At 42.1% G+C, this 12,747-nt stretch overlaps 1 protein-coding gene across 12 annotated transcripts in view; it reads left to right on the forward strand.

Moving 5' to 3' along the window:
• Nucleotides 1-12,747, forward strand: part of MED17 (mediator complex subunit 17) — a 258,928-nt gene that overhangs the window by 214,663 nt on the left and 31,518 nt on the right. For all 12 annotated transcript variants that reach the window (XM_075865805.1, XM_075865809.1, XM_075865806.1 and 9 more), the window contains 2 exons: nt 7,207-7,263; nt 9,011-9,148. In XM_075865805.1, the coding sequence (XP_075721920.1) occupies nt 7,207-7,263; nt 9,011-9,148 (195 nt within the window). The remainder of the gene's footprint in view (nt 1-7,206; nt 7,264-9,010; nt 9,149-12,747) is intronic.

The raw sequence follows: 12,747 nt of genomic DNA on the forward strand, positions 1-12,747 counted from the left end.
TATTTTGAGAATGGGAAGGTGTCGTTACATTGACGTTACATTTGACTTCTAAATGAGAATGTAGTGTTCTACTACCTTGAGGTGAAATTAAGTGAGGAATTTTTAGCTCACAATGAGCTACAAATATATGAATGTGTCCCCGACATGAGGTTAAACACTTCTTTCAAATTTTTATAGACCTCCTGCCCTATTACGAACATGTCTAACTGCAACTTTTGTGCTCTAACTGCAACTTTTGTACACATGTAGCATTTTCGTCGATTTCCAAAAGTGCAGTCGGGGTACCGCGCTTCAGATATTCAAATAAATATCTTTTTCAAGGCACTAGTGTAACTAAATTTCAGAGGAAACCTTATTGATATCGACTATATGGAGGCATTTAAAGAGAGCTGGGTCAATATTTTACTGCGAGTATAAAATATTGTTGGGATATGAACTTGCAACCTAATAAAATCACCTGGTCGCAGTAAGCGGAGATATTTCTCTATGGCTATTTCTCTGTTCTTTTGTCTTTCTCACTCTTTTTCCCTATCTCTCTCTGTAGGTGTATGGTTCTTGCTTTTTCTTTTTCCCTTTCTTTCTCTCTCTCTTTTTTTCCTTTGTTTTCCCCTCCTTCTTTACCTTTCTCCTCACCCTCATTTTCCTTTCTCTTGACAAACTATACTATGCTGTGGCCTGCTATCATGCCAGCATAAGTGACAAACAGGCTTCGCTTGGCATGAAGCCACTTTGTCGCAACACAACAATCAGCAAAAGTTCAGTTGCAATTCACCAACTTAACCTTTCGGCTCACCAATTCAAATCGGGTCACAAAGTTCACAACGGTTCATTCTTTTATTCAAAACAAAACCGAAACACAACAATAAACAAAACTATAAGTGCAATCGAAGTGCACAAGCACCAGGCAAATGTATGTACTACCCTTCATTCCTCAGCTTTTTTCACCAGTCCCTGCATCTGACTTTGTCTGGTGATAACGTTGCACGTGCACATAGAATCAGCAGCTTTTTCTCTAATAAAGTTTGTCTGATTATAGTAAAGTTTTCCACCTAGAAAGCAAAAGAAATTATTTTTTTCGAAACGTCCCATGCTCAAACCAAGCAAAGTGACTATGCGAGAAGATTTTTCTGTTACCACTCGCCATGATAGAGCGATGCTGACCAACTTCGCCAAAGAGCTTCATTGCCCTTTTAACCTGCATTATAACAAACTTATTGCTAATCAGAAATGCTACGGCTACGTTACTGATGCAGTGCATGAAATTGGGCCATGTAGACGTGTAACTAATACAGCTAGTGTCACTAACTTCTCTTCACAGCAACTTCATTCTGGTCATCAATTAATTGCTTCCTCGAGGAGCTAGGAAAAAGCAAGGGGTGGTGGCCCTTGCGATGACTACAGAAGATTTATCATTCTGTTTACTAACGTTCGCAGCGTCCTGTCCTGCATTGCAGCAAGCACCGCGCTATATAGCCTTGGTGATGGCTGATGGGAATCATGTGCCCGACGAATCTGCATCTGTGCTAAATGACGCATTCATAAAAGCTTTCTTTCACCAGGTGACCATCAATAACCAAATCACCTTGTCGTCACCCATGAACTCTGTTTTCATTACCACTGAAGGTATTCGTGTGGTTATTAAAAAAAAACCTAAAAACTCGTCATCATCTTGAGTTGATGGGATCAGTACGACATTCTTGAAAAACTGTTGACTACTGCCCAGGGGTGTGCGAATATTTGAAAGTTTCGAATATTCGTCGAATATCGCATTTGTAATATTCGTATTCAATTCAATAACCACATACTAGAAAATTTCGAATATTCGTCAAATATTCGATGTTCACAAATATTCACTCATAGGCTTGTGCGATTATACGAATGCTTTGAATATTCAAACAAATATTAGGGTATGTGAATTCACTTCAGTTCAAATTTAAATTACTGAAAATTTCGAAATATTTGCAAAGAACGAATAGATGCATACTAATCAGAATGTACTGCTTGTAAAGGTGGTTTTCTGCTGTGTAGGTGTGCTGAACAGCGAATGCACCTGTTCAAGAGAAATCTGCTCTGCCGCGAAGCCCCCTTCAAATTTAAAGGGGCCCTGCAACTCTTTTTGAGCATTGTCAGAAAACAGTAATGGATTGGCAGTGGAGGCTACCGAGGACATGTAAGTCAAATATTATAGCGCAGCACGCGGTTTGCGATTCAAAATAAATTCTTAAAGTCAGCTAAAAATTGCTCTCTTGTATTGGCAAATGACTCCACAAGCTCAGAAAGCATGTGTGACGTATTTTCTTTTCCCATGCCATCCCTTCCTGCTTAGCTACCAGTGCTTTCATCAAGATGAGAAGAGAGAATGCACTTGCACCGTGTGAAAAATCTTTCCCTCGCATACTGGACGGATTGGAAAAATATTTGTGGCGGTGAAATCATGTGGCTGTAAATAAGCTCTTCAGTGAATGCATTTCGTGGCTACTTGAAAAAGTGTCACATGGCTCCTTTTAGTGAAAATATTACTCTCAAATCAATTCATTTCATTAAGCTTAAAAGTTAGTTATGACGGCTTACATGCTCTATGTATAATAAATCTTAAAATGTTACATATTTTCATGGTTATGACTCGCATCCTGCTGAAAGTAAAATCCTGCTACTACTCTACGTTCTTTCGACTTCTTTAAATTGAATAAAAAAAAGGGGGGAGGGGGAATTTGCGTGGAAGCTCTATTTCATTTTTTAAAAGGTATTGTGCAGGTTAGTAAGGTCATGATAAATATGCCCATTTTTTCTTTATATGTCATATATACTATTCAACTTAGATTCGAAATTATTTAACCAAAATCACAATTCGCTTCAAACCTAAAATTCACTATTCACACAAGCCAATTCATACAAGCCCATATGTCACTGTGAAGAAGTTAAGATTTTGCTCTTTTGCCATAAGAGCCTCAGTAGATCATGCAGTAATTACTGTGACTACGGTGCAAGTGCGGTGATCATGCTTGCATGGTAATTTATGGGAGCGTGATCACAGCTACCAACGAATGCGGCTGCAAATCATCGGGACAAACCTACCAATGATAAATATCTCAATCAATCTAAATCATGTACTGCCTGCCCGGCAGTATGTGTGGCTTAGCGGTTTAGCACTGTTACAGTTCGCGTAAGCATACTGACTACACCGTGCACTGCCGTGCCCTTGTGCATGGGACCGCAAGTGCGTATCGTTCGTGGAAACGAAGGCAACTTGCCGCCGCCGCATGGGCTGGACAAAATAGTCTTCATCTTCACACTTTTGCTTGGTCCCGTGCTGAGCGAGCACAAAGAAAAAAATTTCTATGCGACGGCAAATGGACGTGTATATGTTACAGGGCACGGAGCTCATAAAGTGAGCTTAGTAGGCAATGCAATGCATGCAATTAAGGGAGCGCTCAGTTTGACGTACGAGGATACAGTTAAACCTGCTTATAAAGAACCTCTATATAACGAATTCTTTTATATAATGAAGTTTTTCTATTCCCCGCCGTTGCTCCGTAAAAGCACATGTATTTGGGACCTCTAATTGACAAAGTAACAGCGGGAGACAACCTTGATATAAGGAATTTTCTCCACGGACAATCTAGAAATTTGGCTCCGCATTTTGTCATTTTGGTACAAGCATGCATCTGCCTGGCCGCCGAGGAACGGCGCGCACGGCGCACTAGGCGAGAGCAAGTGCTCGTCATTGCGCGCCGGTGAGCGCGATGCGGGCAGGTGGGTCTGCACACCTTCAGCCAGCGTTGCCGCCACCCACCACCTCTCATCGCCACGGGCGCACGTACGTGCGGGTGTGCCTCCCCCCCCCCACACACAAACACACACGCTTTAAACCAAAATAAAAAATAGTAAAATTAACCAAATATTTTTTCACGGCATTCGTGTCTGTGTTTGTGTCGTTCGCTCTTCATTTTCGGGCCGTGCGCGCATGCATAGTTTCACTGCACCCGCATGGTGTGGCCCCCGACGACGTTCAGCTTTGCTTTTTTTTATCGTGACATAGCAATTATATGGACAGTCTCGGCTGGTTTTTTACCGGCGCTGCAGTCATCATTCACTGTATATGTATAAATATCTATGTATATATAAAAACTAAAAAAAATTGGCCTCGTATCTGCTTGTTATCTGCAAATGTCGTCGAAAGACGATAGTATTGCGTGTGGAGAGAGTGAACAAAGCATTTTTTTGGTGTTCTGTGCAAGAAATTGGTGAATGGTACTCTGGAAGCGCTGCGTTAGAGTGCCTCGAGCATGCAGCGGAGGCGAACGAGCACACCAACTCACGTCACACGTGAGACATGAGCGCTATCTGGCAGTTTTTTTGGAAAACGTAGCGCGTGGCTCTGAGACAGGCGTGCGTGCCCGTCTCAGAGGTGATAAGGTGTAGAACGCAAGGCGATGGGTAGGTGCCACTACCGTCTCGTCTTAGCCTTTTCTAGTAAAAGACGCACCTACAGAATATATACGTGTTGTTTTGGTGCCTCAGATAGGCGCAATAATTGCTTTTTAATGGACAATCGCACAAGTATAAACGCTAAATCTTGAGCAACATTGATGGGTGCTGTGGATGGGGTCAGCCTTTAGGAGTACCGGCTGGTCCGTTCAGTGTACCTGGTACTGTTAAGCGTGAACAAACAGACAAATGTACAGACAGACAGACCAAAATTTTTGCGTCAAGAGTCCCCAAAAAAGACTATCATCTTTAAAAAAGCCGCCCGCGCTCTGCTTGTCAGGCCCAGCGCGTTTATCACCCACGTGTACTTTGCCCGGCGGGGGGGGGGGGGGGGGGGTTGATGCTTATGCGCTGCGCTTATCTTTCAGCGGGGAGAATCGTGAGTCTTCGACCTTGGCCGGAACCATTGCGTTTAGTTGCAAGGTGCACAAAGTTTACTTTCCTCGATAGACGGGCGCAGTTTGCAAAAAGAGTGCACTTTTCAAACACAGCGAAGTAACAACTGCGGTATTTTTTAGTTCGCACTTATATCTGTACCTGTGATTACGTTTGGTGCGTCGTTTTTGTTTTTGTTTATACAGCGCATTAAGTGTCGAGCGGTAAGCGTTGTTCGCTCTCGTCCTGTGTGTGTTGTTCTCGTGCATCGTTTGTGCTTGAACAGCGCACTGCATGCTTCGATCTGCTTGCCGTTCTCAGCTTTACATTCCAAGTTGTAATTTCTTCGTTTTGGAAAACCGTGTCGTTACCACCAAGGGGTTGTCAGATTAGGCGCTGATGGAAACTCGCCGAGACCACGGTGAGGACGAATCTTCGAAGGTCAACTCGTCAAGCGCTTCCGTCTTTCGCCGCGCTGCGAGTTCGCAGGCTAGTAGCTTTCGCGATTAGTCGATTAGTTCTGGCAACACGACGGTGCGTTGAATGCAATGCAATGAACGCGATAGCAAAAAAAGAAATTATAATGTTCTAAGAAGTAAGGCTGGCAGCCAACTCTTTTGGATCTGATATCGCGGAACTCCTACAAATCGCTGGTGTGAGCAAATACGGCCGCTCTAAAGTGAAGTGCTTTTTTCACACCATTCTTTTGCGTAAAAACCGCACTGATACTCGCCGAGATAGCAAGCGCGCCAGTGGTCGCGACTGCCTTTAAATTCCAGCTTCATTATTGCTACTCAAGTGATCCCCCCCCCCCGCCCCTCCCCGCTTGTTTCACGCTTGTTCAAGACGGGTGGTTTACTTTGAACATTCGACGGCAGTTTTAACACACGGAAGATGTTATCTTATGCACTTTCTAGGCGATAGGGATTGGCCGACTCATTTGTTTTCTGCTGGCGCTCTTGCGCTTTTACCCGCTCTTTTACCACTTTTACTCACTCGTGGAAATTACTATGCGTGGGGGCATGTTATCAATCTGGACTTGCTAAGAAACATGGCGGTGATGGTGAAAACCCGCTGAGAAAGTTTATATAATTGCTATCACAATAATAACGCAGTTTTTTTACTGCAAAGTAAGTGTTTTGGGTTAGCTCTGCCTTCAGTCCCCCTTTTGTTTCACTTGCACGTTTATTTCCCGAAGTTTCGTACTGAACCTATGTATAACGAGATTCTTTTATAATGAATTTTTCTGAAATTTTATCAATTTCATTATATCGAAGTTTAACTGTAACCCGTTTCATGTGTAGTCACGCCAGTTTTCGCCAGTGGATCACCGTAGAAATGTACGCGCAAATGTCAAAGCCTAACAAGTTGTATGTCAGCTGTGTGTGCTGTTACTCAGCATGTATACCCTCTTCACAGTTGCAGATTGATTTTATGATAGTGGATATGGTCATGCGATAAAGCTGAAGTTTTTTTCGTGCAATGGAAAACATAAAAAAGGCCATGCACTGTCGGTAATGTTACAATGGCGTCATATCATATAGTTTTCCGTTGGCAATGGTGACGCACCTAAGGTGACAGACAAATTACTGCGTAGTTCTGCTGCGTTCCCGAAAGCGCCTTTGAAAATCCATCGTGTGCACATCGCGCTCGCGCGGCAACGTCTCCTCAATCAACCCTCCGTTCTAACTCGTCATCATGGAAAGTACGCAAGCTTTTGTAATAAAGTCCTATCACATAAAAAGAAAGATACAAAAGGTTTGTTCAACATGGGGATTGAACCCAATACATCAGTCACAAGTTCAACTAATAAATGCTTTTTAGGAAGCAGAGATGGAGACATTTTTTAAAAAGTTTTTGTGCGTAATAACCGACTATAATAACAATTGTACTGTTTGTAATCTGAATATATGATTGAGTAAAAGATTACTAGTGAAAAAAAAAATTCAATATTTGATTTGTATTCGAAGCTATGTATTCGTATTCGATTCGTATTAGAAAATTTTGGTATTCGCACACCACTATTACTGCCTTATTATCCTGTCTTGCATTTTTTCACTGTCTTTGCAGCATTTTGCTTAACTTAGACATTTTTCTTCCTGGTGCTGTGAAATCTGAAATAATGAATCTTTTTTACAACTACTATATTATAATGGGTGCCATGATGCTGTGGTGTTGTCATAATTTTACTCGTGTCTGATTAGTTAGCAAAACACTGCCCTTGTGAATAATAAACACTGCCTGGTGGCTCACACAATGACGCCAGCATACAGACACACTGGAGCTTTTCTTTTTCTGCAATCAGAGGAATGGGTGACAACAAGTGTTCTCCTCTGCTTGCAGTGAAACTATCCTGGAAAAGATCATCGCTCAGACGCAACATGTTGCCTTGCGGTTGCGGTAAGCTCTCTTTATTCTTGCCATTGATCTTCTCCAGGCACAAATTAGATCATGATGCACTGTGTGCGAGTGTGTCAGATTCGCACAGCCATATTGCATTCCAAAAATGGAGGATTGTATTGTGTTGTGCGAGTTTCAGGTAATTTCAATTTGCATGCAAATAAATATCTAATTATTGTACATCCAGTCAGCTCCAATTCTTGCACAAAAAGAATGAAACTAAGTTGAGCGTGGGACAGATGCCCGCCTGGCCGTGATGACCAAAATGATATTGAATAACTATGTACTTGGATATTTCGGCTTCTCCATGGGAACCATGTTCACAATGAAAATCGGGACAACTGCTCGCCTTTTGAAGTGTGGCGCATGATGTGACTGAGGCACTTTGCATAGATCAGCACCCTCGTTGCAATTAAAAGTATGGTTTGAATTAACAAGGGCTGAAACGTGGATGAAACTAGGACAATAAATGCGTGAAGCATGATGCTTCCCTATGTTGAACATGGTGGCCACATTGCTTGCTGGCAAGAAAAAAAGGTTGTGTAGCCACCAAAGAAAAAGCCGAGGAGGGTGCCTTTTTATTTGGTGGTTGCGCATCTTTTATTCTAGCAAGCATGTTTGCCCAGCAATGAGTATTACTTCTGTAACGTTGCACTTTAATGCATCCTTAAATTACTGTTTTTTCTCATTGACGAATGAGTAAGTGTGAGGCAGTGTACATTTAAAAAGATTGTATCTATCCCTGAGGATACAAAAAAAAATCTTTTATATTCTAATGTAATGAATTGTACCCGAAATTGCCTTTGGATGCACGTCCAGGATTCTGTCAAAGTATTATATCTTCAATGTGATGAGAGTCATATGTGTGAATTCGGTGCAGGTATATACGTAATTTAAGAAGGTACCGTATTTAGTACTCACGTAATGAACCCACCCCACTCCTTGGTCCTTGAAAAAAAAGAAAAATCTTTTTTATTTTGTTTTGATAGCCAGTACCATTAACGATCAAAACAATGTTAGATCAAGCCATTATATTACAAAGTAACAAGGCAATAAAAGTCAAAACATAGTTCCGCAACCATGCAAAACAGTTGCAAGCAGCGCGAGCGCGGACGACGTCAAACAAAATTTAAAAGTCGCACCTTTTGCGGCAAAGCGCCATTTATCAAATGCAAGAGAAACCTCTTTGCTAATAGCGCCACGCAAGCATTCGCTGCACGCATGCCATCTCGGAGGTCATTGAAAGCACAACCGCACCTACCATGGATCGTGCACCTGTAACGTTTGTGCGTTGCGATTTCATGCTGCATTTTTGTTGTCGGGTTCGTCATAGTGAACTTAGTTGGACAGCAGCTGCGCAGGGCGCGTTTGGCCAGTGTGCTACCTGCACGACTGGTTTTAAACTTGCTCAAGCATGCGCTGGAGCATGGCCTCGATTGGCTGGATGACACTTTGGCGTCGATCCGTGCTATGGTAGAAAACAAGAACAGCTTTGGGCTACAAAAAACAAGCAAAATCGACATACCAAATTTTGACATTTATAACTACCATGACTTTTTTTTTCTTGCGCGTAATGAATGTTCCCCCAACTTGGCGTCAACTTTTTTGAAAAAAAGGTGGATTGATTACGCGAATAAACAAGGTATACTTTAGTGAAATGCAGCATGTGGGCATCTTGTGGCTTGTCTCTGTAGTGTATGTATTGTGCTCCCAGAGGTGGTCTTCCAGAAGAGAGGTGTGTTTGCAGGACCATGTACGTGATTGACCAGTTTGCGTGTGAGGTGAAGGACCCCCTGGTGGTTGCTCACTGGGCCTGCCTGTCCAGTCCCACACACAACTCGGTCAAGATCAACATCCTCTCACAGGGCTACGAGACCATGTGCCGGTGAGCCTTGACGTTATGCACAGATGGTGTGTCAGGCTGTTCAGATCATATCTGTCAACAAAGGAATTCCAAATACAAAGGGGCACAATCAGATTTAGCTTAGAGAGCGAAACCACACTGCCCTCATTTTCGCAAGCGTCACACAGCCAAGTCTCTTTCTCAACAGTGGCATGATCTTTTAACCTTGTCTTTTATTAGCTGTTGAAAGCTATGAAGTATAAGTGGTGTTATCAATAATTAAGTAAGTGCAAAAGTGCATGAACTTTTATTTACAAATGCGAAATAGCTTGGCACAGAATAAACTACCGGTGCAGTACTATTAGGATAAAATCCAGATCAAACGTGGAGTTCTCCCTCGTGTGAATACGCCTTAACTCTTTTGTTATCACACCTATTCAAATCGTTTCGTTATTGCACCTATTCAAATTTATCACAGTTGATTGACACTTTGTACCATAGATTTTCGCATGTTGAATTTGTTTCTCATGTACTCTGCACTTCCTAATATTTAGTCTAGTCTCTAAACTTTCAGAATCGATTTGACTTTGCCCGTTTTGGCAACATGGTGATTTTTGACCAATTCTCGTGCAAACCAATGTGCATGTGTTGTTGAGAAAATTTACTTTGCTGGCGAACCTGCCAAAAGTGCGCGCCCCTTGTGGTTATGCTACAGTAACATCTAAGTTCTCCAATCAAAAGAACCAGTGGAACCCAAATGCTAAAATAATGCGCCAGCTTCATAATCTGACTGTGTTGAGCAGTTATAATTACCCGAAAGTTATGCCAGCTATTCAGTAGAGAGCTGTTGCTAGGACTCAGGAAAAATTTATTATATATATTTCAAAATGTCTGCCACAGGTATTAAGTTTGAAGTTGGCCTTTTCAGCTGGCTGCATCTAGTGTCATTAGTCGCTCTTATGGCATTGTCACCCACGCATAGGTGCGCACCTGCGCTGCGAAAAACACGCGCCGCTCGAAACTGTCCTGCAACCGCACCTGAAATAAATGAGGGTAAGCTTAGAGTCCGAGGATGACAACACCTCAGCTTTATGTTTTATGGTGACGGTGTTTTGCGTCAGTTTCGGACATCCACAGCCGTTCACAAGTTTGTTTTGTTTGCGGCTTCTAGTTGTCTCTTCTATCGACAGTGTGTAGCTGCTGACCTTTGTGCACAATCTTATAGCTACTCTGTACGTGCAAGGTCCTCGCGTCACTGGAGCGCGGTGTGCTGGCGCCGACTGCAGAGTTTCTCCTCACGACAAAAAGGCCTCCGCAGCACATCTTGGCCCTGACGACGGAGCAGCACAAAACGTTTTAGAACAGCTCCCGATATTGTTCTTTTTTTAAAGACAATAGTCTTTCTTGGGGACCTTCGACAAAAAATTTTTGGTCTCTCTGTCCACCCTAACGATACCTCAAACGGCACCAAACAGCCAACCCCATTCGCGGCGCCCAGCAATATCACTCAAGGTTTAGCGTTCATAGTTGTGCGATTGTTAATTAAAAAGCAATTATTGAGCATATATAAGGCGCCACAACAACACTTCAAAGTTTTGTATGTCTACCTTTATACTAGAAGAAGCACACACTAGTAACTCTAAGGAATGTAGCGTTTAATCGCGCTGCGCTTATAGTGCAACACGATGCTCAAAAAGGTGTTTTGAGCACCGACGTCACGGTGGCGGTACCTGCCCGTCGCTTTGCGTTCTACACCTTATCACATCCAAGACTGGTGCGCATCTTTCTCCGCGGGCTGCACGCCTTCGTTTTTGAAGATAACTGCCAGATGGCACTTGTGTCTAACGTGCCTCGATGCGCTCGTTCGCCTCGGCTGCACGCTCGAGGCACTCTAACGCAGCGCCTGCAGATTACTATTCACCGATTGTCTTGCACAGAACATTAAATAAACGTTTTGTTCACTCTCTCCAGGAGCAAGACTATCGTCTTTCGATGAAATTCGCAATGTAACATGCAGATTTGAAACCAATTTTTAATACAATGTGTAAATGCCCAAAAATATGCTTGAATGCATATACTGGAACAGCAATCTATGTGGAGTGAGGAGGCTCATGGATAGAGCTAAGCGAAATACTGAAGTTCATTCGCCATCTCATTTATAGAATGATTAGTCACATCACAGGAATCCGAACACGTGCAGGCTCTTATCGAAAAAAAACAAGAAATTAATCAGAAAAGTGTACGAGTTCACTTGTGTGTCACGAAAAACCTAGCAATGCTTCACCGCGTGGCACGAGCCAGGAAGCAGCACCTCGGTTTCAGTTTTCTTTGTCTATACGAATATAAACATTTTATACAACAGGTATTATATTTTATACTGTTCCTAGGTCATCTATCTTCAAAATGTATATTATGAATTTTCTTTGTTTTGAATATTTTTGCATATATAGTGTTTTTGATAGTACTGTTTAGCAGCTGGCTACCATAATTTACCCACTTTTCACACTTTTACTTATTCCAAAACATTTTGTTGCTCTACAACATATATATTTTTGGAAAGAGCATTTTGTTGTGCAAAAGTTGGTATGCTGCAACGTGTGCTACTATACTTTTCAAACTGGCAAAAGCTACTCTCACAAGACACATCTAAAATAACCATTTGCGCGCGGCAAAAAAAAAAAAAGAGGTAATGTGGTTAGGTGCTGCTCTCGCTTACTAGTTGAACCCTTATAAGCTCCATAGTATTATTTGGATGTTATTTAGTAAAATCAACTCGCAAGACATTTGTTGAGGCAATGCATAGCAGAAGGCAAAATATGTGACGACATAGCAAGTCTTGTAATAACCTTCATAGCAAAACGGGAAATATTGGCCCCATAAACAAAGGTGCTGCAATTCAGGTTATTGCATTGGTGTCATTTGATGTGAGACTGTAGCTGTTCTTTTTTTTTTTTTTTTTAGTGAGGCATGCAGTTGCTTGCATTCTTTAAACGCAGCAAGTGGTATTCGTTTGGTGAACAGTAATATTGTCGTACCAAACGGGTCAACGTTCGAGGTTTTCATGACAAGCTATGACAGCAGAATGAAGTTAACCAGTACGAAAGATGAGATGAGAAAACAAGTGCTAAGGACCAATGCTGAACTACCAATTGAGATTTTTGATGTGCTGTGGAGACCAGACTCAAGTGGGAATATAGGTCGACCTGCCCAAACTTAGACGACTAAGAGAAGAAAAAAACCACCCAAAATTGCCAAAATGCACTTGTTTTCAAACTGCACTGCTCACCAGTGTGTCCAACTGCTTTTTGGATATTATGCTGCTTTACGGTCAAAATTACCCTAGTTTACCATCCTACACATTTTTGTCACCCTACATTTTATCCAAAGCTCCAAAATATCGCAATGTAACAATAATAGTGTTCAGAGTATACTTTACATTACAATGTGCAGACGTGTGGTGGTGCTGAATCGGTATCAGCTTCAGCGACTTCAAAATTAGCTTTGAAGAGAGACTAAAAAACATGAAAGACAGCAGATAGAAGTTAAGGTCATTCTGGCATGAGTACGGGAACAGAATTGACTCATTTCTGCAAAAGGAACTAGGAGTCTCATCAACAAGTAGGCAGCTGGCAGTGTAAGCG

This window comes from Rhipicephalus microplus, chromosome 6, assembly GCF_043290135.1.
Source record: "Rhipicephalus microplus isolate Deutch F79 chromosome 6, USDA_Rmic, whole genome shotgun sequence".
NCBI lineage: Eukaryota > Metazoa > Arthropoda > Arachnida > Ixodida > Ixodidae > Rhipicephalus > Rhipicephalus microplus.